This window comes from Lutra lutra, chromosome 5 (genome assembly GCF_902655055.1).
Source record: "Lutra lutra chromosome 5, mLutLut1.2, whole genome shotgun sequence".
Taxonomy (NCBI): domain Eukaryota; kingdom Metazoa; phylum Chordata; class Mammalia; order Carnivora; family Mustelidae; genus Lutra; species Lutra lutra.
Window position 1 is genome coordinate 77,734,339 of NC_062282.1, and position 27,081 is coordinate 77,761,419.

At 39.7% G+C, this 27,081-nt stretch overlaps 2 protein-coding genes across 4 annotated transcripts in view; one reads left to right on the plus strand and one right to left on the minus strand.

Moving 5' to 3' along the window:
- Positions 1-27,081, plus strand: part of CTNNA1 (catenin alpha 1) — a 181,176-nt gene that overhangs the window by 110,383 nt on the left and 43,712 nt on the right. For both annotated transcript variants that reach the window (XM_047729759.1, XM_047729760.1), the window contains exons 8-9: positions 18,522-18,602; positions 19,726-19,878. In XM_047729759.1, the coding sequence (XP_047585715.1) occupies positions 18,522-18,602; positions 19,726-19,878 (234 nt within the window). The remainder of the gene's footprint in view (positions 1-18,521; positions 18,603-19,725; positions 19,879-27,081) is intronic.
- On the minus strand, positions 442-6,836 carry LRRTM2 (leucine rich repeat transmembrane neuronal 2). Of its 2 annotated transcripts, none has more exons than XM_047729785.1 (2): positions 6,419-6,836; positions 442-5,651 (listed from the first exon to the last, which is right to left on the minus strand). In XM_047729785.1, the coding sequence occupies exons 1-2, from the start codon at positions 6,446-6,448 to the stop codon at positions 4,533-4,535; spliced, it is 1,149 nt and encodes a 382-aa protein (XP_047585741.1). In that variant the 5' UTR covers positions 6,449-6,836; the 3' UTR covers positions 442-4,532. The 2 variants fall into 2 exon arrangements, with proteins under 2 accessions (XP_047585741.1, XP_047585740.1); XM_047729784.1 differs by having other exon boundaries at positions 442-6,079.

Genomic DNA, 27,081 nt, shown 5'->3' on the forward strand with positions numbered 1-27,081 from the left:
CAAGTTGCTGTTTGCTAGATACAGGCAGTCTTTTTGAAGCTTCTCAGGATGTGGTGGCAGTACACTTTTGGGCAGGATAGGAAGCCAACCTTAGGCCCTGTGATCCCTATGGATAGCTGTTTGTCCATTCCCTAAGGCTTGTGACAGAGCAACTTCTTATTGCAGAACTGCTAGCTGTTGGCATGGTAGCTTTTTGGCTAGGGCTGTCCCCAACCCCCTCCCTACCCAACCACCACCACCCCGTCCTTCACTTAGTTTAACCTTTCTCTCGATGAAGAGAGTTAATTAACTGCCCTTTACTCAACTGGCATATTTGGCATTGTAGAGAATATGGTACAAATGTTCATTTAAGGTTTCTCTGTCACAAATGGTTTTTCAAGTTTCACATGTCAAAATTGATTGACTAACAAGGAAAAGCTTAAAAAAAAAAAAGACATCCACTTTTTACAGTATACACAATTTTAATAACAAATCTTTCCTGTACACTGCACTTCGTTATCCTCCTGGCCCCATTATAATAGTATTTTCTTCCCACCCCCCCCAACCCAGTTGCCCACCTCCCAGCAAAAACAAAACAAAACAGAAAAATGGCTCTTAAGGTGATTGAACACAATGTGTTTGGACTGTACTCTTAGTGTCCAGTCTCAGTGTTGATAGGAAGGTTCACCAAACATTCCATATATCAGACTTTTTTTTTTTTTTTAAGATTACCAAGGAAGAATATGTTAGTTGAAGGAGTAGCAGAGGTTTCCAAATGTGTGTGTGAATAGCTTGTATGAAAGCTTGAACAGTCATTTTCCTTGTGTTTTTGGCCTTATTCAAGTACTGTGATTTTGCCCTAGATTAAGAACAGGAATATTTAATTACCTATAGATGACCTTATCATTTTTATGTTCATCTTTTTCTGGTTGAAGCATTTAAGCCAATGAAATATGAAGATCATGTCCCAAAACAGACTTTGAGAAAGGTCTGTCACTGTATTGCTCTATTAGGAAAATGATCATGTAAGTCAGCTTCTCAAAATATTCTTTTAAAATTTCATATAGATATCCACATTTTAGGAAGAAAACATTTATAGCTTTTTGCCCTGATAGCATGTGTAGGAAGTATGCCTTAAGAAAATGATATGCCTGTTTTGAATTTTATGATTTGGACCTAGCGATACAGAGGGCTCATTTTTATTGGAAAGATGGAGTCTAGCTCTTGGTGACTAGCATTAGAATAAGCAGATGGATTTTAATAATTAGTGGAGTTGGAAAGTTCAGTCGATTCCATTCATTGAATTGGTATAGAAATTAACTTAGGCACATTAAGAAATTACATGTGTTAGTGCAGATTTTTGGCTTAAAAAATTAGTATCTTTGCTATTTGATGTTGGCAGTGGGTATTCTCTGAGTTGTGTGTGGATTTGCAGATTTATCAGCCCACTCTGATTTCAGAAAAGTGATTGAAATCCCTGGCAAGCTACAGAAATGAATATAAACGATTCCAAACAAGCTCTTGGTTACTAGGTGGATACAATATCATGGCCTTCTTAGCTTTTCTTTTTCCAGAGAGATTTAATTATTTTTCTGGTTCTTGTTTAAGTGGTCATTTTCCTCAAACCTTGAAAGTGAAAAAAGATCTGAGGGAGGGGGGAGGCGCTGAAGAGGATAAGACTACAAAAGCTCTAACATCATATTACCAGGTTCTGCAGTGTAGCTGTGATGCTCTTACACCCTAGCCAGTTGGTAAAGAGAGGACATATGACTAACAGTCTCATCTTCAAACCTGTGCCGATACCAAAACACAAATAGGCCAAAATTCACTAGAATCCTGCCTTCTACAAGCAGTTGAAAAGGGAAGTTTGTACTTTAAATGAAAAAGGAAAATGCTGTCTGGCACTGTTACTTTTCTCTGAGAGCATTACCAAAAAAATGGAGGGCAAAAAAATTTTATAGTTTTCGACTGGAAAGTATTCCTTAGTGGCTTTGCTATGCTGTTTCCCAGAATTTACTGAATTGCTTGCTTTCCCAGTTTACTTTTCTACACACATGAAGGATTTTGTCAGTTGATGGTCCATTTTACTAAAGGTAATCTTTAATATTTATGTGGGAATTTTTAGCCGGTATTTCTCATCCTTCTCTTCACAGTTCAGTTAATGTTGGCTGTGGATGAAATGACAGAAAATACTCCAGTGCTATCCTTTAGGGCTAGTGGAGTCTGTGTGTTCAGGGCACAGTTGTGTTGTGACAAAGCTTACCCTGACAAATGGCCATGGTTACCCTGATAAATGGGTTGGTAAATTTTAGCTCATGGAGCTCTAATTTGTAATGGGGCTTCTGATCCAGCCCCCCCATAGGGAAGCGATGATCTGCGCTCTATGCCGTAAAATCAGCTTCTGTCTCTGCTCAGGCAGGCCCAGGGTCTGGTTTAATAAGAAATGAAATGCTCACCGCTCAAGATCAGCTGAACACAGCTGGGCTGAGACTTTGCCAAACTAATCTACCCACCCTAAAAAATATAGAGAGCACATTTTTACCTTAATTTGTGATCTCATCTGCGTTTTTACTGATAGACGTTTTCTTTGAAATGTAGGTAGACACCCCTCTCTTACTATTAAAGAAGAAAAAAATTAGAGTTAAATCTCATGGGTTAAACTGTAGTCTTAGCATGTTTGCAGTTCAATCCTGGGAAGAAAACATGCCTTGGATAGAAGGATAACGTGTTAATGGTCATATTAAGGGAAAGATTAGCTGGGGTTTTTTTGTTTGTTTTTTGTTTTTTGTTTTTTTAATGGTAGTGGTTTTCTCTAAAGATATATACCTTTTTTCACATAGAGCCAATGTCAGTTGTAGAAATGCTCACTTTTCTAAAATTAAGCCAGTCTAATTTAATGGGTTTTGCTACTACATGCAAGAAACCTCTTTTATGGAAAAATTCTATATGAAATGATGACTTGGATCTAAATCCCAAATATGTCATAGTTTCTTTGTAGAAATCATAATCAAAGAAATGAGATACTTATGGCTCTTTTCTGCATGAAAAGTATGGCATCGTTACCATTTGTTAATGATGGAATGTTTTTATTAACACTCTCTCCCCTTTTCAGCTGCAGGTCCCAGGGCCTTGCCCTGTTTGATGCAGATTGTGTAGTTAACCTTTGCCTCACTCATGCCTGTCTTTTAACTTAAGCTATACTGTTTCTTTGGGTCACATTTCAAAATGCTGCCTTTCCCTTTCATCCCTTCACCTCCATGCCACCTTTGCATTACCGCTGTGTGGCTGTATAGGCATGTAGAATGTTCTCCTCAGTAATATGTTGTTCCCTTCACTTAGAAGGAACTGTTCTTATAGTATGGATAGATACCTTTATTAAATAGCCACATTTCAGCATATAATATTTAGAAAGTGATTTTTTTCTTTGTTCCATTATACTATATTCTATTAAGAACTAGTGTTATGCCTCTTGCTAGCCAATTGTTTTTAATTTGGCTTTTTGAGGTTTGAAGATCAGGAGAAGGCAGAAGAAAGAGGTTTAAACCCCTTTGTCAAGGCATCTTTGATCATGGAGGGAGGGAGAGAATTTTTTGTGTGTGCTTTCAAACTAGAGGGAGCAGGTCACAGGATTGTTAAATTGACTCAGTTTGTCTCTTTTCTCTCCAAAATAATTTCTAAATCTTTTTTTACATGTAAATGTAAATATAGGATTTAGTAAACTAATTAGTAAAACGGTGATTTAATACTAGTTTAAGAAAATTGTCTAAATGCCACAAAAATCAACATTTCCATTATAAGTAAAACTAGAGATATGTCACATGAAGTCAGTGTAATTATTTACTATTGATTTCATTGTAATGAGACCTTTTCACAATCACTTGGATTCATTATTTAAATATATTAAAGAGTCACTCAGTTTATTAGAATTACATAAAGCGTTCTGATTTCATAATGTGGACTTCGATAGTATCTACCAACCCAGGCAAAAACTCTGGAAGAAGAGTGTTTAATATTTACCAGTCTTCAGCATACATCAAATTCTACTTCCCACACTGGCAGTAAATTGTAGATTTGAGTAAATACCAAATTATCATATAAGGGAACTTTGCTAAGCCTCCTTTTAAGCAGCAAGCCAGTTGTGGTACTTGGGATGGAGAGCAGTGATCTAACAAGTATTGATCCATATCTTTTTCTGCTCAGTAGCTTCTTTCCAAACTGTTTTCAGTAGAAAAAAAATAGCATATGGAGACCTTAGTGTAAATGTTTATGCATAATAGTTTATAATTACATACATGAAATGTCTTATTTTGAAGTAAGCATTTTTAGACTTTGCAACAAGAGTGCAAATTAATAAGAGCTTTGCTTCATATAACACTTAAAATATGGTTTCATAAAAAAAATTAAAAATACTTCAACACTTCAAAAACTTAAGTCTCCACTTGATTTGGAAAATTAGGCTTAATGTCACCATTGGTAAAAATTAGGTATGTATTTAGCCCCTACTATGTAAAATAGGTTACTTATCTGATGTAATTTTTGATGACGGGCCGATATTATACTTCACATTCTTTGTATGGCAGCTGCTGACACTTGCACTGTCCATAACCATTAATGATGATGAAGGGTCCTTCATGGGTGGGTTCATATTCATTATACGGTCCTTGGTCTGACATGTTTGACATATGGAGTCGTGTTTGGGATCGGAGCTGCCTGTGGTTCTGAATCATTGAGCACTGCCTAATTCTTCTTAAAGTGGGAGGGCAGCACTTCCTGGAGATGAACACTATAAAAATAATAAAAAAGAAAGAAAACAATAAAGCCATTGTTCCTGTAATTACCCGCTGAGTGAAGATGGCATTGTCTGGTTCGGGAAAGTGTTCCTCAGTAGTAACTGCTATGCCTGCAGTAGTTGGGATTTCTTTGTCTCCCACATGGTAACTTGATGAGCTTATTCTTTTTGTGTATTCAGTGGTTGGATCTCTATAAGTTGTAGCCATGGCAGTGACAGTGGTTGATAAATTCCAGCAGAGCTGAAATCCGTGGACTGCATCTAGTATATCCTCTCCTTGGGTGTGGTCAGGGCTGTGACATAGGATGGAATGTTCCCACCGACCTTGGAAACTGCCCAGCCAGGAGGCCAAAGCACATATTCGAGGGCTGCATTCCCACAGATTGCCAGAGAGGCCGACGGTTGTGAGGGATCTCAGGGAGTTTAAGATCTTGGAATCGAGGCTATTTAACTTGTTGTTATCCATGAGAAGAATTTTAAGATTAGGCATCGTTTCAAACACTGTCGGGTCGATGGCTTTGATTTCATTTCCAGTCAAGTCTAGCTTTTCTAAAGTGCCCCAGGTCCACTCCATTCCACATGTCAAGTTGCTAATTTTGTTCCATTGTAAGAAGAGTGTGTGCAGACTGCTTAGCCGTAGGAAATGAGCAAAATTAATCTTCGTCAGCTGGTTGTGCTCTAGGTGAAGCTCTCTCAGTTTGATTAATCCTGCAAATCCATTGCGAGCCAAACTTCGCAAACGGTTTGTGCTCAAATCCAGAAACTCGAGACTACGACAGTCCCAGAACAGACGTACTGGGATAGTCCGCAGGGAGTTGGACCGTAAATGCAAGGTCTGCAGCTTCCGAAGGCCGTAGAAGAGCTCTGGGTGCAGAGATGACAGCTGATTAAAAGACAGGTCCAAATTTTGCAGGTTAATCAGTTGAGTAAAAGTTGTGTTTGGCAAGTAAAATATTTTGTTGGAACTTAAGATTAATTCCTTAAGTTTATATAGTCCTTGAAAAGCATCTTCTTTTACTGTTGAAATTTGATTGTGGTCTAAGTGGAGCCAGGTAAGTTGACTGAAGCTGGCAAATTGATCCCTTTCGAGCTCTGTGATGTGATTGTGCCTCAGGGACAGGCCCAGAGAGCCCTTGTCTGTGGCGTTTGGCACTGAGCGGAAGCCCTGAGAGTCGCAGTAGAAGAGCAGCTTCTCGCAGCGGCATTTGGGTGGACACGCCATACCCAGGGCAGGCAGCATTTTTAAAACCATACTCATTGCATATATTGCTGCCAGCATAGGGGCCCCTAATGGCCACTTGAAATGTAAGCCTGCAGAATATAATTTAAGGAAAACAAGAAGATAGGATATTTTTCAGCAGAATGTATGAGCTGTTAAAAAAAAAACAACATTATGGCGAAAGATTTCACTGCATATAACTTATTTTTCATTTGCTGCAGGAAAACTAACCTTGTTAGTATGACTAGAACAAAACTTAAACCATTAAGAAAATAGAGCATGTTCTGTCATTAGCAATATAGGCTATTACCTAAACCTCAAAATCCAGAAATTTGACAGTGATTTCTTTCATAAAACATGAATTCAGTGGCTTATTTTAAAAAGCACGATTCCTTGCTGACTGTACAAGACACATAAATGCATGGACTTACCCATTCTTCTGAGCACATTGGAGGCTGCATTCAGTCGCGGTTGTTAGACTCAACGCAGTGAGTCTGTAAAAGGCTCTAACATGCAGGAGCCTTTGACCAGTTTCCTGTTTTCTGTGTCCCAGGCTTTCTGAGCAAAATTGAATCCACCAGGGTGAGTTATTTTTTTCCTTAGGATATTCCTCTTGAAAGCATTGGCTTCATTTTCTGTGTCCTTTCTGCTTCCCTTAATCAGTTTTGAATGTAAGTTATTAATTTTGTCCTCCTTTAACTGCTCGGCTGGTTAATCAAAGCTTCAGTCTCTCCTTTCCGCAGCCGTTAGTTCCCTCGGTCTTAACTTGTTGATGGCAGATGGGCGGCTTGTTGCAGAGAAGAGCTCCTGGAGCAGCATGAGTGCATTTACTGAAAAGCTTTTCCGAGAAACGGCACAAGAATGGAATTGCTTATGTGCTGCGACCACACAGAACTGTATATAGGCTGACGTCACCGGGTGACGTGTCTTTTGTTTGGGTTTTCCAGAAGCTTTACTGTTATAAAGCACTGTGCTTTGTAACAGCATCAGGGTCGCTGTAAGACCCCTTGATTGTAATAAAGCAAGAAAGAGGACCCCTGACTTAAAAACATGGTATTCCTTCAGTGCAGGAAGCAGCAATGAGGTATAATAAAGGCAGCATTCAGGAAGACCCGTCTGAACAGTGAGTTGGGATAGCAGAGTGATGATTTTTAATGCTTGGAAGAGCCAGTGTTAGACTGCCGGTTCTGCAGAGAGAGATCATCTACATGGGCAGGAGCCTGCACAATTTGTGAAGTGCAGATTTAACGCTGGCCTGTGCGAGGTAGTGCCTGCTGCTCCGGTAGTTTGGAAAGCTACTCAGTCACCTTGTTGTCATGCTTGGCGAAAATAGAAGTCTGACTATGATTTGCTTTAGATGTGTTGGAAAACTAGCCAAGGTGGGCTTGGCTTCTTGTCATTAAGAGCTTAACATCATAAACCAAGAATGAAGAGGGGGGGAAAACCTTACAATACAAAGTATTTGGTTACTTTCGCTCCTTGAGAATTGAAGGGGAAATTGAGTTAAAAAGATTTCTCCTTTTCTGTCTCATTTTACAACGATGTTTTGATCATAGTGCTGATTGAAAAATAATGCTGATTTGATCTTTAGATGTCTTACTAGGAGAATAAGGGTGATCCTGTCATTTAATACTGCATGCCCTAAATAAACATAAACCTAGAACAGAAGTGATTTAGGGCAAGTGATAGAACATGGTTGGATTCTGGTATAGTCCCTCGTATTTACCTCTGAATCTCACTTACTCCTTCATCTGAAAGGACTGAGCTTGATTTGGGGCATTGTAGTGCCCATGTAACAGAGCATTTGCATACTTAATAGCTCCTGCTGGCACACGTTAAGAACTGACTTTGAGTCTAATACTCACTGTTGTTGGAATCTCTGGTGAATACAGAAGGTCACTTATACTTTGGAATAGGATTTTGTTTTTACTTGACCTGTTTCTTCTCCTTGTTGAATAGTGTCATCATTTTTCAGAACTTGGTTATGAATGTACAATTCCACGTTTATCTTATTTTAAGGTTTTATGTATTTGAGAGCACAAGAGAGAGACAGCAAGCACGAGTCGGGGGCAGAGGGAGAAGGAGAAGCAGGCGTCCTGTTGAGCAGGGAGCCCAACATGAGGCTTGATCCCAGGATCATGAGCCAAAGGCAGACACTTAACCAACTGAGCCACCCAGGTGCCCCCAGGACCATGTTTAATAATACTGTAAATGTGAAGGATTTCTCTAGCATTAGTCAGGGCCACACACATACACACGCACACACGTGTGCGTGCGTGTGTGTGTGTGTATTTTTTCATATATTCAGGACTGACAGATGTAAGGCCTTTTACACGTCTTACCTTATATTAATTTGGGCTTCCATGCCAATTCCTGTCATACCGTTGTTGCTTAACCTGGAGGCAAAAATTTCAGAACTACCTGTGGTGTCTGTGAAACCAGAACATCATTGGCCTCTTGGCTTCCAGGAGCTTCATCCCGCTGAGTAAGAAGTTATCCTCTAAAGAGGCATAGTTCCTGTGTTGAAAGGTGTTACTGGAGTGAGAATTGGAGGAATCCAAGGTCCTGTCCTCAGGGACCTGCATGAAGGTGCTGTGGAAGCATCAACAACTGCAGGTGGGTTAGTCTAAGTCCTCTTAGAAGCAGACCCCAAGATGGATTAGAAGTATTAGAGTTATATATGGAAAGTACATAGAGGTATAAAAGGAGAGAGAAGACAGTAGGAATACTTTATAGGCCACTGGAGTCTTCAGGCCACAGAGGAAGGTAAGATTGGACAGACAGTCATAGACTGCAGTGCATCCCCAGGCCAGAGCCAAGCTCCCAAGCCTGAACTGCCTGTGAGTGGAACCCCACATTCTTAATGAGCCTGTGGTAGTACTCTTGCCATTTTCCTACTTGTTGGTTAAGGAAGGGAAAGGTTCTGTTTTAGACCTAAAGGATGTCACTACCCCCTGCACTGACCTCATCTTTTCCAAAGTCTTGTCTATCCATAGGCCAGAAGTTCTTAACCTGGGTCCATAGACTGATTTGCAGAATTCTGTTTCTTGTGCATTTTTCTGTGAATAAGTTTTAATCAGATTCGTACAGGGCCTGTGAGCTTGGGTGACAGAGTTCCTGCTCTACAGCAACTTTCTCCCAAAACATCTAAGGAGGGGGGAGTCTGATAAGGACTGTCTCTTTTTATATATATATATATATATATATATATATATATATATATATATATATATATATATATATATTTATATATATATATTTATATTTATATATATATATTTTTTTTTTAAAGGAAAAGCAGCCCTTGGGTTACTGTAACTGCCCCTATTGAATGAAGTCAGCTACTCCCTGATTTCAAAACAAAACAAAACAAAACAAAACAAAAAACTAAAACCAAAAAATACCTTTAACATGCAAGAGGAACTGGATTAAATTCTTCCCTGAAGTAACCACTTTGGTTCCATGTGGAGAAAAGCATTAGAGTCATTTGGATTAGAGCAACCACAATTAGGAATGAGTTGTATGTGAAAATTTTAGAAGGAAAGCATTTCCTTCCCCTTAGACTCTTGGTTCCTTTCTGCTCTCTAGTTTGCTTGCCTACCTCTTACATGTTAACAAATGGAGAATGCTTAAATTATATTATCTCAGCACTGTTAGATCAGATTTGTGGGCAAGGAAAATCACCCAGAGAAGCACCAGTGCGATCAAGAGTAATTTTATTTATTTATTTATTTATCTATCTATCTATCTATTTGACAGAGAGCGAGAGATCACAAGTAGACAGAGAAGCAGACACAGAGAGAGGGGCGAAGCAGTCTCCCCGCTGAGCAGACACACGTGCCTTCCCCCCCGCCTTATATGCAGGGCTCAATCCCAGGACCCTGGGATCATGACCTGAGCCGAAGGCAGAGGCTTAACCCACTGAGCCACCCAGGTGCCCCAAGAGTAATTATTTTTTCACGCATCTGGAGAAGTGGGCAGTAATGCACAGTACCCAGAGAGTTCCTTTTAAGTCATAAGTCATCTTGCCTTCTCTTTGGGTTCAAAAGGTTGTCTGTGGAACCAAAGAACATACAGTGTTTGTCTTGAAATTGGTGGAGTACATGGTTCCCATTGATGGAATTTTATATTATTATTATTTTTTTAATCTTTTTCTTTAGCTCAAAGGACTAAGCAGAGATCCATGTTCTTTCTGAATTAAACTTACTTCTGGTTTCATTTTAGGCATATGCCTTTGACTTAATTAAAGTGGCAGTTCAGCCTCTGGAAAGCGCTGTCCATATCCTCTGCTCAAGTTTTCACTGCTTTGTTGTTGTTTGTGACAAGGCAAAGGAGAAGCAGAGTCGAACTCATCTCTCTTCTCTGAATAGCTTTAAGCAAAAGTAATTGAGTCAAGTGGCAGGGCTTAGGTGCTGTAGTTATGTGCATTACTCTACATGAATGTTTGCTTTTGATACATATTGCTGATTAGGGAGAATTATTTCCCTGCTCAGAGAGGCAGATGTACAGATACATGGAATTTTCTTTTCATTTGTGGTAGAGCCAGAGCTTGATTTTTGCCTTACGCTAGAAAGTCAAATGTTTCTTGAATCATTCCCAAATCCAAAAATTCTAATAACTCTAATATCAGTGGTGCTGCACATAGGTGCTCTGGAGAAGTACCTTAAAATAAACGTTGTTCAGGTCCTCTCTGCCTCGTCATCGTGACAGGTGAACTGCAAAGCCTGGTTGAGTCTGGGGACTCTTTATTGGGGTCTACATGTCCTTGCAGCTCAGGCCTCCCTCTAATGGACTGTCCCAGGGAAGGGATGAGGGTAAATGGTGTTTTTGATCCACAGCTGGATCCTTGTCACACCTGGCAGGGCCCACAGCGGGCATGCATAAATGGTTTTTCAGTGGGAAAAACAAACAAACAAACAAAAAACCTTGTTGCTGCCAGTCTTGATTGCTACTTGGAGGATCTCCTCAGGTTTATCAAAAAATGATAGTCATTTTTGGGTGAAGGTCCTAGATTTTGTGTGTCTAAGTATATCCCCTGCTTAAGAACCTTTTAGAGTTCTTAGTTGGCAACCTCATATTTGGGCCTATATTAGAATAAGTGGTTTTCTTTTGTAGGGAAGAGGGAAGGAAGATGAGAAAAGATTACGATAAATCCTAGAGTTGTTCACTGCTTTCATACTACATGTATTTGGGGGCAAAGATAGGACTGTTCTTTTAAATTATTTGATTTGCTATTTAGGAAAAAAAAAAAAAAAAACAGTGAAGTTCCTGCTGAACATTAGCTTGTTATCTTCTCAAGAAACAAAATGTGTATGACAGAGGCAGATAGAATACATAAGGATGCATTGGCTTTACCAGTTTATCATGTTGGGATGGATTAAAGAGTAGTTGATGGTCCCAGGTGGAGCTGGAGGATCTGAGAGCATTCAGACAGAACACTAGGCTCCCGGAGTCTTGGTGTTCACTAGACCACTGTTGTTTGTAAATAAATAGGTGATGGTTGGTAATCTTTCTTTTCAAATACCTTTTTTTTTTTTTTAAAGATTTTACTTATTTATTTGACAGAGAGAGATCACAAGTAGGCAGAGAGGCAGGCAGAGAGAGAGGAAGGGAAGCAGGCTCCCTGCTGAGCAGAGAGCCCAACACGGGGTTTGATCCCAGGACCCTGAGATCATGACCTGAGCCGAAGGCAGCGGCTTAACCCACTGAGCCACCCAGGTGCCCCTTCAAATACCTTTTTAAAAGTCAGTTGTCCATATAAAGCTGGGAATCTGAGTTTTTAACTAGATCTTTGTCCCTATCCTTACCCTCCATTGATTTTGATATTTAAAAGTCCTTTTGTTCTCTTGTTAGTAAACATGACTGAGAAAACAGAAAGAAGGAGTAGTGGTGCCACAGTGATGGTGAACTGTGTTCCTTTTGATGCAATAACTTACAAGCTTAGGGATTTCTTCTAGTTTTGGAGGCATGTGCTTTTTGGTAGTTGTTGCCGGTGGGGGTAGCAGGGCTAGGATCAGGTAACAGCCCAACTCTCTAGTGCTAATTTTGTATTCTGTGTCCAAGGCTAGGTAAGTCAGCAGTAAATCCTGGGGTGATGCACTGGAGAGTCAGACATTAGGTGAGGGGAAATCTTTCATAGAACTTCAGGCAGAGGTGCTTTTCGGCCATGAAGATCTTTTATTTCATCTACCATAGACCTCATACCAAACAGAACTATCTTAAAGTCTTGATTAATGCAGACTGATTGAAATTTGTATTGCCAAACCCTTTTTTTAACTGTTTGCACAGTGGCTTCATAGTGTTCATGTTTTCCCCTTCCTGTGTGTGTGTGGCAGGCTTCATTTTTTTATTTTGAAATACTGCCAAGTTTGGATTTGTCCTTCCTGCTTCTCCCACTCTGTTTCCAAGTAGCTTTCTCTTTAGATGTGTTTCCTCCTGCCAACATAGGTGGCTCACAGGTATACAAAGCCATTTGCACAGAACAGAATTAAGAGTTAAGATAGCCATTCATATTTTCTTGAAGAATCCCTTTCAGTGTTAGGCCTTTTGACCCAGTTGGCTAAACTTAAAAGGGGTGAATTTGTGTGTATATTGGCTAGATGCTAGCAGTCTTCATTGCTGAACCTTCAAAATGTCATTCCCTCAAAAAATCTGGGGTAGAAGGACAGCGACATGTGCTAAGACAAGCAAAAAATTTGAACATGTGATGTCATCAGTGCAAAGAAAATCGATAACAAAAATTTGACCCAAAGAGAAAAAGATCATTGCTTACTATGAAAGGCTTATAGCAGCATGTTAGCGTTATAGCTGGGCTTGAGCTGAACCCATATTGCTGAAACGGTACTGCTAAGGCTTGACATCCTGTGGGAGCTGATTCCAAATTGCTGCTGCTTTTTTTGCAGGATGTCTGTCTGTCTAATGGCCTCATGGTTTTTCCATTGTATGGCTATACCGTAATTTGTGATCATGTAGTTTGTTTTGAGGATTTTGGCTTTAGCAGACAGTGTGAAATGAATATCCTTTTAATATCTTTGCATCCTTAGGCAAGTTTATATATAAATTCCTAACCATAAAATCACTGGGTTACAGTGTATGTATATTTAAAATTGATAGACATTGCTACATTGCCTTCCAAAAAGTTTTAAACCATTTCATACTTCCCCAGAAGTCTGTAAATGTTCACTAACCATTCCACCACCTCCCTCCCCCACCCCCACACCATATTTAACAATATCTGGGAATCTCATAGGTGAAAAATGCTCTTTTGTTTCTCTCTACTTATGAGTAACAATGAATATCATTTGTATGTAGGTGTATTATCCTTTTGTTCCTTTCTGTGAATTTCATTTGCTCATTCTTAAAGATTTGTAAAGCTATTTTTTTAAATTAAATTAATTTGGCGGGGTGCCTGGGTGGCTCAGTCAGTTGAGTGTCCGACTCTTGATTTCAGCTTGGGTCATGATCTCATAGTCATGAGATCAGGCCCCGCATCGAGCTCAGTGCTTTTTTGTTGTTGTTAATCAATGTAGAAATCAAGAGATCCTGGTTTATCACCAAACCTTAGCCTGATTGTCCTAGTCGACTGAGCATTTAAAAATCCTTCTGAGGGGCGCCTGGGTGGCCCAGTGGGTTAAAGCCTCTGCCTTTGGCTCAGGTCATGGTCTCGAGGTCGTGGGATCGAGTTCGGCATCGGGCTCTCTCCGCTTGGTGGGGAGCCTGCTTCCCCCTCTCTCTCTGCCTGCCTCTCTGCCTACTTGTGATCTCTGTTAAATAAATAAATAAAATCTTAAAAAAAATCCTTCTGAAATATCCTCACAGTTGAGTCATCCTAGTCTTTTTTTCTTCTGGGTTATTAGTAGTTTCAAAATTAAGGCCTTACTTTATGAATTTCATATACTTACTTCATATACCTGTTTGCTTTATTTATTTGTTTGTTTATTTTTAATTTAAATTCAGTTAGACAACATACAGGACATCATTAGTTTCAGATGTAGAGTTCAGTTATTCATCAGTTGCATATAACACCCAGCGCCTATCACATCACGTGCCCTTCGTAATGCCCACTGTCCAGTTACCCTATCCCCCACCCCTCTCCCCTCCAGCAACCCTCAGTTTGTTTCCTGTAGTTCAGAGTCTCTCATGGTTTGTGTCTCCCTCTCTGATTTCTTCTCATTCTGATTTTCCCTCCCTTCCCTTATGATCCTCTGTGCTATTTCTTATATTCCATGTATGAGTGAAACCATATGATAATTGTCTTTCTCTGATTGACTTATTTTGCTCAGTGTAATACCCTCTAGTTCCATTCACATCAGTGTAAATGGTAAGATTTCATCCTTTCTGATGGCCAAATAATACTCCATTATATATACACCACATTTTCTTTATCCATTTCTCTGTGGATGGACATGTGGGCTCTTTTCATAGTTTGGCTATTGGGAGCCCTCTTACACTGTTGGTGGGAATGCAGGCTGGTATAGCCACTCTGGAAAACAGTAGGGAGGTTCCTTAAGAAGTTAAAAATAGAGCAACCCTGGGGCTCCTGGGTGGCTCAAGTCCATTTGCGTCTGCCTTTGGCTTAGGTCATAGTCCCAGGATTCTGGGATCAAGCCCCGCATCTGACTCCCTGTTCAGCAGGGAGTCTGCTTTTCCCTCTCCCTCTGCTCCTTCCCAGGCTTGTGCTTGCTCTTCGTCTCTCTCTCTCTCTTAAATAAATAAGAGAAAGGTAGAGTGGCTTCTTCATGCTTCTGTTGAAGATGGGTTTTGAAAGCCCTTTCACTGTCTCAACTAGGACTGTGTTGCTAGAGGCCATCTAGCTAATAACCTTTACCTCCCCTCAGTTCAACTGGTATTTACTTGCTGAGGGAAAAATGTATGTTGAAACCCTAAATATGGCCTATCGTTTTCTTAGCCCTTTTGTCACTGCAAGCAGGACATACATATCAAATGTGAGTGAACCTAGGTGGTCTCTGCTTAGATGGAATAGAGTTTCAATTAGGTAGGAGCTGTGAGTCGTTTATTTTAAAGGTTAAATGAGCAACTTTCCTTTGGCATAACTAAAACTAGAAATAAAAAATCTTAACAGCTTTAATTTCAAAGAGAAGTAAAATATTTTTTATGCATCAGCAGCCTTTCCACTTTCATCAAGCTCATTGTTAAAGTTGTAAGTGTGTATATGCCTGTGTACTTACACCATTATATTTTATTTTATTTATTATTTTAAAAGATTTATTTATTTAACAGATAGATTGAAAGAGCGCAAGCGGGGTTAGTGAGAAGAGAAGCAGGCTCCCTGCCAAGCAGGGAGCAGGATGTAAGGGCTCAATCCCAGGACTCTAGGATCATGACCTGAACTGAAGACACACACTTAACCAACTGAGCCACCAGGTGCATGCATGTGCATACGTGTGTGTTTGTGTGTACACACATATTTTAAAGGGATGCTGTGATTTTAAAAGGGTCTGTCTAGTATAACCTAAAAACTTCAGCAGATGACTGCTCTGAACTCTCCCTTCCTGATCAAGGAGGCATAAACTTTTATCTCCCAAAGTAACAAGAAAGACAAATTGATTTTTAGGGTAGTTTCACAAATACAGAATTAGCTGATTTGTGGTATGTGTTGCGTCTTAGAGTAAATTTTGCTGTGTGGCTATGATTCCCTCAAAATCAAGCTTGATGATTTGCTTTTATATAACTTGCAAAGTAAATCCTTCTGCACAAATTGAGAAAATTTCTGGGCACTCGAGATTATAAGGGATTGGGTTCTCATGAGGTTATTGTACCCAGCTTTTGCATTTCAGATAGCTGATATTTTCTGGGATAAATGATCTACTAGAAACATCCTAAAAATGTAGCTAGGAATAATGATAAATCATACTAGGTTGACTTAGAGAAAATTTTTTTGAAGTGTGTTCTTAGGTCTCTGGGGAATGTATGGAGACTTTTCTGATGAAGGCATTAGTTTGATTATTTTAAAATTCTGTTTTAGTCACCTTTTGCCTTAGATCCTGTTATTTTGATCTTTGAGATTGTCAGTAAGTAATTACACTTGTCACGTTTTTTCTCACTGATGGCCATGAGTAAATCACTATTTATTCCTTCAGGTAGAAATTTTCATTTCTAAATCAGTTTTGCCTAGACTCTTTTTTTTTTTTTTTACTCCCCTCCCATATTTTCCCCCAAGAATTTATTTATTTATTTGACAGAGAAAGAGAAGGAAAGAGCACAAGCAGGGTGAGGGGCAGAGGGAGAGAGAGAAGCAGGCTCCCTGCTGAGCTGGGAGCCTCATGTGGGGCTTGGGATCATGACCTGAGCTGGTCCTGGGATGTTCTTGGTATCATGACCCGAGCTGAAGGCAGATGCTTAAACAACTGAGCCATCTAGGAGCCCCTAAAGCCATTAAAAAAAAAAATTTTTTTTTCATTTCATTTTTACTTTTTTAAAATTTATTTTATTTATTTTTTTTGAGAGAGAAGATTAGGGAGAGAGGGGCAGAGAGAGTCCCAAGCAGACTCTTCACTGAGCATAGAGCCTGATGCAGGGCTTGATCTCAGAACTCGGAGATCACAACCTGAGCTGAAACCAAAAGTTGGACTACTTAATTTTATTGGCAGTACATGATTATTAGGGGGAAAAGTAATGGATGTGACTCTAAACAAATTTGAGAGTGATTGTATTAATTTAGCATCTGTATTTCAACTCTTAGTATTCCTGAAATCCCCTCTTATCTCCTTTCTGCCCTCTGCTGAGTAATCTATATCCCTCAATATTCCTTCTTTTCTCCTGTAACAATCCATAGAGATGGGAGCAGAGGGACAGGTGTCATTGTTCCAATGGTTCCAATGGGGGAGAAGAGAGAAGGCGAGGAACAGATAGATGATGAACAGGGCACTGAGAAAACACGAAAATACATCTCCTTACCTGGCTGTTCATGTGCTGTGCTGGCTTGTGGACTGATGGCATATCTATACCAGAATGTCTTGAGGGTACCGGAAAGTAGAACATTGAGTTAAATTCCTTTGTCCTTTGTCTACTTGTATCTCTCCTTTGAGTGCTACGGTGTTTTATTTTACATTTGTTGGCCAGGCATTTTATAAGGAAAACTTTTAATGTACTTTATGGACTAACCTAATAATATGTTAAAAAGGTATTTCCAAGCACATAGCTAGTTCTACCTGGGTAACTTAGCTTTGTCCCCTTTTCTTTTAGCGCCCATCGATTTTGGTTCTGGTTAAAATGTTTCCCAATGAAAATCGCAACTTCCTGACCTCTGAAGCAGTGTCCATTTATATAACTCTCTCAGAGTGACTAATATGTTCTTTTCTGTGCAATACAATTGGATTAAGCTTTGCCTAGAACTTAAAAATATATGGCTGAAGTAATCTTACAAAGCATTCTTATTGGAGCTGCATAATACACATTAACTCAGACCCTTCTTGGTGCATCTTAACTTTAAAATTCATTGTGTCACATTGTTTTAGTTCCAGATGCCATCTTTCATATTTTGACATTCTTCACATCTCAGAGTTTATGAGAATCAGTTGTAACCTAATATTGCTTGCAGTTCAAGTAGAAATTAATGTATTCTCAACCTTGAAGTAAAATACACGTTTAGGGTCCTGGGTGGCTCAGTCAGTTAAGTGTCTGCCCTTGGCTCCAGTCATGAACCCTGCTTTGTGCTCCCTGCTCAGCAGGGAGCCTGCTTCTCCCTCTTCTCTGTGCTCAGTCTCTCTCTCACTATCTGTCTCTCAAATATATAAATAAAATCTTAAAAAAGGTTTAATTTTTTCAAGCAGAACCTTTTAAATGACAGTCATGTCTTGGCTTCTCTTGGTAAAACTCCATCAGTTCTTGCCATCAGATAATGTGGAGCCTAAGCAGTGTAAGCTTAGGGTTTTATTTATTTATTTATTTTTAAGATTTTATGTATTTATTAGAGAGAGAGAGAGACAGAGGGAGTGAGAACACAAGAGGGGTGAGGGACAGAGGGAGAAGCAGACTTTCCCATTGAGTAGGGAGACAAATGCAGGGCTTGATCTGGGACTCCAGGATCATGACCTGAGTGGAAGGCAGCTGCTTAACCAACTGAGCCACCCAGGTGTCCCAAGGTTAGTGTTAGTGTTAGTGTTAGTGTTTTTTTTTGTTGTTGTTTTGTTTTTTTTTAAGATTTTATTTATTTGACAGAGATCACAAGTAGGCAGAGAGGCAGGCAGAGAGAGAGGGAGAAGCAGACTCCCCACCGAGCAGAGAGCCTGATGTGGGTCCGATCCCAGGACCCCGGGTTCATGACCCTAGCTGAAGGCAGAGGCCTTAACACACTGAGCCACCCAGGCGCCTCCCCCCCCCCCCCCAAAGGTTAGGTTTTTATAAACAAAGCCACATGGTTCTCTCCTACACTACTCCCATTTATTTTCCAAGTTTGGGCTTAATTTAAAAAAAATAAAAATAAAAAGTTGATTTGAACAGAAACAACTATTGGCTATAATTAACATTTCTTTGTGAATCACTAAAACGTGCATTTCTTTTCTTATTTTTCAGGCTGGACGTAAAGAAAGAAGCGATGCACTCAATTCTGCAATAGATAAAATGACCAAGAAGACTAGGGACTTGCGTAGGCAGGTAAACTGGAAAAAATTGTTTGCTTTTCCAGGTTCTCACTTCTGTGGTTTGGGTTAAAATTCCAATAAATACTGGGCCCATATTTTTTATTGGGGTAAAGAATGGATTTTTCACAGGGAATCGCCTATCTGTGTTTGATTGCTAGTAAAGTTCTAAATGGTTAATAAAATCTTTTTGGGGCCTGGAATGATATAACCCACTGGAATGGACTGAATAAATTAGCTCTAGTGTGAAAAAGATGTACAGGTGAGAAAATCAATGTAAAATGACTTGGGTGGGACCTGTGACAGAACCCTGAAGGGTCTCGTGATACTAGGTTACATACAGGAGAAGCAGAAATTGCAGTGGAGATCCTTGGTGGAGTTGTTTTTCTAGTACAAATATGTGGGCATAGAGATAGTTCGTTTGCTGTAAATACACAGGAAAGAATCTCATTTGTTAAATAGTCCCATTAACATTTCAGAATCCAGTTGAGTTTTAGTATTTTAAAAATTAGGGTTGAATTTACAAAACAATGTATTAAGACTTAAAATGAAACTAGTAATAGCAGTTTCCAGACTTAGTAGAGAGATGTTTTATTGATCATGTTTGATCAAAAGCAAAATTAATGATGGAATGTGTTTTTATTCGTTTTCCTTCTGGTGAAGTCCTTTCAGAAATGGTTATAAAGATAACGTTTTAGGTTTAAGATTCCCAGTGTGCTAACCCTCTTCAGATAAACCAGAAGGTACTTAGTCACTTAGTCCTGTGTTTTCATTTTTAGTTAGGCAGTTAGGCTAATAACATGTATTCCAAGGCTGTGTTTCAATTCAGCCAGGAGCTGCTTTTTATTATTCCTTTAAGATACAAGCTTTAGTTTTTTAATTCCCAAGAAAAAAAGGATACTGTCTTGAATCCTGAAATTTTGTTGCTTAAATCCTGTAACTGCAGCATAACCATTATCTTCAGGATCGTGTTTCCTGTGTTGCAGATGATGTAGCTGCACACAACTTACATGAGGGATCCTCGTATCAGTGTAGCCCAGCTATCGTGAGCTAACATTAACATTTGAAAGTACAGGAGAAAAAAAGCAGTCTAGTTTCTTGGCAGAAATAAAATCAAATTTTTACAATTTATTTATTAGCTCCGCAAAGCTGTCATGGACCATGTTTCAGATTCATTCCTGGAAACCAATGTTCCACTTTTAGTATTGATTGAAGCTGCAAAGAATGGAAATGAGAAAGAAGTTAAGGAATATGCCCAAGTTTTCCGTGAACATGCCAACAAATTAATTGAGGTAAGTGTGTTAGCGGTTTCATTAATTGTAGGTAACTTGGTGGAGTATGGTGATTTTTTAATCACAGTATGTATAAGATGAAAGTCTTTTAGCATTACTTTACATCTATGCCAAACTATCATTTTGGTCAGTTTACATTAATTATGTGTATGATTAAATATAGGTAGTCTCTGTCCTAGAAACTTAACATCTCCACTTAATGTTTTGTTTTTTTGGGGGGGGGGGTTGTTTGTTTGTTTGTTTGTTTTAAGATTTTATTTATTTATTTGACAGAGAGACAGCGAGAGAGGAAATACAAGCAGGGGGAGTCCTCGATCCCAGGACCCTGGGATCATGACCTGAGCCAAAGGCGGCCGCTTAATGACTGAGCCACCCAGGCGCCCCAACATCTCCACTTAATGTTAATGCAAATAAAAATAGATTGTCATATATCTGAACTTAAAGATACTATAGAAGGGAGTAGTGTCTAGAATTTGGAGAAATTGCTTGGCTTACATCCTGGGCTGCATCCTGGCAAATTACTTAACCTTTCTAAATTGCCATTTCTTTTCTGTAAAATGAGGATACTAATGATACCTGTCGGAGGAGGAATATTTTGAGATCTGAAAGAGATGATCTATGTCAGGTGCTTAATTCTTTGCCTTAGACGTAGACTCAGTCCAGTCATCATGTTTTAAAATTGAAGAAACATGCTGTTAATTAGATATGTTTGTACAATAGAAATCTTCATGTAAGTTGATTGTTTTGTAAGGTGACAAGAAAAAAAAAGTGAATTGCTATTTAATTTCCAGGTAAGTTATGCTTGCTACTACCTTTTATTATATTGGAAAGTATATTATGTTTAACTATTATTTTTATAAATTGACACATATAAGGCAGATATTCAAGTTACTTGATTTTGTAACCTAAATGTAAAACATCTAACATATGGGAAAGATATTCCATGGACCATTTGGGAAGTTGGTCATTGTGTAAGAATAGAAAATGGACCTTTTATGTAAAATGTGTGTCTTGTACATTTGAATTTATAGTGACATTAGGTCAGGTTAATGCCATAAAAATATTCCAAGGAAAACATCAGTAATCACATTAAATGCATTATTAATGTTACGCTAGGTTTTCTTTGACCATTAAATGTATTTTGACCTGAATTGATTATATATAAAATACATAGGTCAGTCTTTTTCTTTTTTTTTTTTTTTTTAAAATTCTAGTTAGTTAACATATAGTCCAGTATTGGTTTCAGGAGTAGAATTCAGGGATTCTTCAGTTACATACAGCATGCATTGCTCATCATAACAAGTACCCTCTTTAATACTAATCACCCATCTAGCCCATTCCCTCTCTCCATCAACCCTCAGTTTGTTTTCTGTCTTTTTTAAGAGTCTCTTGGTTTCTTCCCCATCCCCCCCAGCCCCCTAATATGTTCATCTGTTTTGTTTCCTAAATTCCACATATGAGTGAAATCATCTGGTATTTGTCATTATCTGACTGACTGACTTCGTTTAGCATAATACACTGTCGCTCCATCCATGTTGTTGCAAATGGTAAGATTTCATTCTATCACATCTTTGTCCATTTCTCAGTCGATGGATATTTGGGCTCTTTCCATACTTTGGCTATTGTTGATATGCTGCTGTAAACATCAGGGTGCATGTACTCCTGTGTTTTTGTGTCTTTGGGTGAGTAATACCTGGTAGTGCATTTGCTGGGTCATAGGGCAGTCCTGTTTTTAACTTTGGGGAAGCTCCATACTGTTTTCCTGAGTGGCTGCATCAGTTTGCCTTCCCACCAACAGTTCGAGGGTTCCCCTTTCTGCATCTTCACCAGTACCTGTTGTTTCTTACGTTGTTAATTTTAGCCATTCTGACAGGTGTGAGGTGGTATATCTCATCATGGTTTTGATTCACATTTCCCTAATGATGAGTGACGTTGAGCATCTTTTCATGTGTCTGTTAGTCATCTGGATGTCTTCTTTTTACCATTTTTTTTAAAAAGGTTTTATTTATTTGAGAGAACGCATTCTGGCTGGTGTGTGTGTGTGCAAGAGTGGGGGAGGGGCAGAGGGAGAAGCAAGACCCCTTACTGAGCAGGGAGCCTGATGCAGGGCTGCATCTGGGAACCCTGGAATCATGACCTCTGAGCCAAAGGCATCCACTTAACCGATCGAGCCACCCAGGTGTCCTTTCTTTTTATTATTTTTAAAGATTTTTTTTAAATATAATTTATTTGCTAGAGAGTGGGGGAGTGGTAGAGGAAGAGGGAGAAGCACGTTGCCTGCTGAGCGTGGACCCCTCTATAGGCCCAATCCCAGGACCCCAGGCCATGACCTGAGCTGAAGTCAGATGCTTAGCTGACTAACCCACCCGGGTGCCCAAGTTATATCTGGATGTCTACTTTGGAAAAGTGTTCATGTCTTCTCCCCATTTCTTAACTGGATTATTCATTTTTTGGGGTGTTGAGCTTGATAAGCTCCTTATAGATCTTGGATACTAAGCCTTTATCAGATATGTCATTTGCAGATATCTTCTCCCATTTGTAGGCTGCGTCTTAGTTTTGTTCATTGGTTTCCTTTGTTGTCCAGAAGCTTCTTATTTTGATAAAATACCAGTAGTTCATTTTTGCTTTTGTTTCCTTTGCCTCTGGCGACGTGTCTAGTAAAAACTTGCTGCAGCCAAGGTCAAAGAGTTTGCTGCCTGCATTCTCCTCTAGGATTTTGATGGTTTCCTGTCTCATATTTAGGCCTTCATCCATTCTGAATTTATTTTTGTGTCTGGGGTAAGAAAGTGGTCCCGTTTTGCCAACACCATTTGTTGAAGAGAATGTCTTTTTTTTCCATTGGATATTCTATCCTGCTTTGTCAAAGATTAGTTGACCATATAGCTGTGGGTCATAGGTCAGTCTTATATTCAAGTTAATGATTCCTTTGGAATTAAAATCAGAAGAGTATCATTTTGTGTCTCCATTAAGCATAGTCTTGTTCACCATAGTCACGTGGTAGCATGAGGTGTAATCTCCAAACCCTCCTTGAGGAAGCCAGTCTCCTGTAAGTAGCCTACATATTAGAAAGTATGCCTGTTGGGCGCCTGGGTGGCTCAGTGGGTTAAGTCGCTGTCTTCGGCTCAGGTCATGATCTCAGGGTCCTAAGATCGAGTCCCACGTCAGGCTCTCTGCTCGGCAGGGAGCCTGCTTCCCTCTCTCTCTCTCTGCCTGCCTCTCTGCCTGCTTGTGATATCTGTTAAATAAATAAATAAAATCTTTTAAAAAAAAAAAAAAAAGTATGCCTGTAAAGCAGAAAGCAAGGACACTGTCCGCCCAAGGCCTAGGGTAACCGGTAGTGGCACAGGAAAGGACTCGTTGTGGTCCCTGAACCTCAGAGGGCAAGCCCTTGTCTCTAGTGCTGGAGGGCTTTTTATTTGGACCTGCTCTGTCAGCCTCGTCCAACACAACTGACACTTGCTGTGCAACCAGGCATGTGCAGATACGGTGCATTTTCCACCATCTCTGGTGGATATGGTGTTTCTTGGTAAGGGAATTGAAGTGTAGAGAGGTTAAGTGTCTTGGTAAGGGAATTGAGGCGTAGAAAGGTTAAGTAACTTGCCTAAGGTCCTCCAGCAGTGAGGGCTGTGCCTTTTGAGCTTGCTAGTATAGTGGACAGTGCAAACATTATGTGGACCTGGTGGCTCTGGAGACCTTGCTTCAGGAGCATGTCCATGCTTCTACTTTTTATTTCATTCTGAACTTCACTAACCAAAGGCCCCTTTGAGTTTGGAGTTTGGTGTTCTCTATCACAACTCACTTTTGACACCTATCTCACCCCTGTCACCCCACCATACTTATAAATGACTTCCTTTTTATTGCTCAAGGCATAACTAAAGACTTTGTAGTATGACTCTGCAAACAGTTGAATTGCATTTATGGTAATAGAGATACTAGGGTATATAACTGCACATGTGCTTGAAAAGGAAATGAGTAAAGTATTGTAGAAGCCTAAAATTCTTGACTCAAGGCAGAACCTTATTCTTCAGTGACAAGGCTTCTCTACCCTGCATTTTTACATTATGATGAGCACTGAACTAGTGAGGGCCTGGTTTTAAACAAAGGTGAAATACTTCATTTTGATTGTTGCGCTGAATCTCTTTACTTCTTTTAGTTGCATTAGTTCCCTCTTAAATTGGAGTAAATGTCAGCTGACTTTGGTTTTTGTGGCCTTTTGTAGTTTTTCCTGAGCGTTTAGGGAAAGTAAGAGTATGTGGGAAAGTTGAGTAGGGCTAGTGATACTAGCTGGAAAGGTGGGGCTCAGATTCTGCAGCCCCTGAGTATTCTGCCACATCGGCTTGACTTTTTAAAATACTGTAGTAAGCTATAAGATAAGATATAAGTAAGTATAAGATAAAATAAAATGAGATATTGAAGTAAAATTCTGTGCTAACCATCTGCAGTTAGCACAAACCCCCCAGGTAAAAGGGCATGATCCCCAACAAGATTGCTCTCACTGTAGGTGCAAGCTGCCACAAGCTCTTCTCACCCAAGTGACTTTACATTTAGGAGTTCCCTGATACTTCCTCACGTGACTGCTGCGTTTCAAATGCCAGCTACAAGTTTGGAGGGTCCCCAGGCTGCCCACACTTCTGACCACCTGGCTACAAATTTGGGGGCTTCCTTTGGCCCTCATGAGGTCTGATAATGTGCTAGAACAACAACTAGAACTCAGGACAGTGTATACGTAGGGGCCCACCAGGAGTTACCTCATTAGCATAAACTCTCAGGGCCAGTGTTGAATAACAAAGACATTCTTATTATTAACTGAACTGAATGGAAGTTTCCTTTCAGGAAACTGAGACAAAGACTGGACATTCTTTATTATACAACACCTCCCCATCTTGAAGGAATGTGGGATACCTTGTTTTCAGGTAGATGGCCCTTCTGCAATAAAGCCACATAGAATAGAAGAGGTAAGACAAGGCTGGTGTTTGTTTTCTGTAGCTTTACTGCATCCTGTGTGGCCGTTTACCCGGTGACTTACCATTTTACTTACCTGGTTCTTGCATTGTTCTTCTTTTCCCTGGAGGTTCTCCCCTTTGGAAAGTAGGTTTTCTGTTCTTCAGGAATTGGGTCCATCTCTTCACAGTGAGTGGGTTTTCTTTTCGTAGAAACATAGATTCTCATTCTGGTTTGTAAATCCCCCTTCTTTGTAACATACATGCATTGTTATTTATATTTTTGTGGATTGCTTCTGTAGGGGGACTTTGCTAGGTTCTCTGGTCGTCAGGAAAGGGGAGGCACAATCTCCTTTTCTGGAGCTGCCGCTCTTTTTCTCTCTCTTTTTTTGTTTTACTGCCGTGCACATGTAAATTGAGAGGAGCTGTCAGTGTAAACACAAACCCAATTTCAAAGACGTGGTATGGGAAAAGAATGGACAATATCTCATTAGCTTTTTATATTGATTACATGTCAAAATGTAATAACTTGGGATTAAAAACAGCAAATTAGGGCCATCTGGGTGGCTCAGTCAGCTAAGTGTCTGCCTTTGGCTCAGATCGTGTTCCCAGGGTCCTGGGGTCAAGTCCCAGTCAGGCTCCCTGCTCAGTCTCATTCTCTCTCAATATTTTTAAAAAGGAAAGAGGAGTGCCTGGGTGGCTCAGTGGGTTAAAGTGTCTGCCTTTGGTTCAGGTCATGGTCCCAGGGCCCTGGGATCCAGCCCCACATCAGGCTCTCTGCTCAGCAAGGAGCCTGCTTCCCCCTCTCTCTGCCTGCCTCTCTGCCTACTGGTGATCTCTATCTGACAAATAAATAAATAAAATCTTTAAAAAAGAGAGTGAAAGAGAGAGAGGGAGGGAAGGGAGGAAGGAAATAAAACCTAGCAAATTACTTTTGCTAATTTCATCATTTTTAGTGGCTACTCAAAAATTTTTAAATTCCAAGAACCTTATAGCTTGCCCCTAGAAATCGTTCTCTTGATTGAACAATTCTAAGTATATAGTCGGCAGTTCAGCCTGTTTAGAATCCCCTTGTTTTTATCTTGCTCTCTAAATTATTTGGATAAAACGTATCTACATTATTTCCTTATATCCTTTTCGGTAATTTCTGGGAACACCCTATTAATACTGGGATACCTATAGGAATCATAGTTTATATTCTTGTAAGCAGCTGGGAGATTCTGTTAATGTGCTGTCCAATAATTTTCCCCCCCAATTTTCCCCATGAATATGTGGGTGCTGCTGTATATCAGATATCCATTCTGTGGGCTTAGATGGACTCCTCTCACATTTGATCTCTAAATCGGGTAGTCTGATTGTGGGTGTTAGAGGATGTGCTCTTCAGCACTGCAGTGAAGCCAGGCTTCTTCCCAGAACCATTTGGGGATGCTGTGAAATTGTTGTAGTAGGGATCCAGACCCAATGTAAAACTCTCATGAGTTAGAGTTTGTCCGGGGTCACTCTGTGGCAGCAGTACTCATTTGCTCATGCATTCATATCCCAATACTAGAGATACTACAGGAGTTTCTGAAAGCATCCCTATGGAGGAGGTACCTGAGGAGGAAAAAAAGTGCCAGTTTAGGTGGGTGTGGTTTAGGGATACTGCCATTTAAAAATGCAGCTTTTAAAAAAACTATAAAAAAATACGAGTTCATTTTAGAGAATTTTGGAAAATAAAAGCACAAAGAAAAAGGAGGAACATTTGGAGTAGATTTATACTTAATTTATGTGTGGGTTGACTTTTTAAAAAAATATACAAAATGGATACACTGATTTATTTTTTGAGGTAAATGATACCGTAATTTGTTATGATGTAATGTGTTTTCCTCCTGCTTGTGATATCAGAGCCATTTTATTGTGTTATGAAGTAGTCATCTGTAGTATTTCTGTTGATTGCATACTGGTCCATTTATTTAACTAGTCCCTACCGCTGGATATTGGGTTATTTAGATTGTTTTAGTCTTTCATTGTGACATGTAATGTTTTCATAAACAGCCTTGTTTTTTGTTTTCTGTTTTTCTGGGTGGTTTTTATTCCACCCAGTTTTTTAAGCCAAAATTCATAGGAGTCATCCTTAATTTTTCTTCTTCACCTCATGTTCCCTATTTAATCTACAAGTTCTCATATCATTGTCTTTCTTTATTCCACAGTCATTTCCCTAGTCCGAGCCATCCTGTCTCACTGGACTTTTGCCACTACCTTCCTGCTGGTTTTTGTGCTTGCA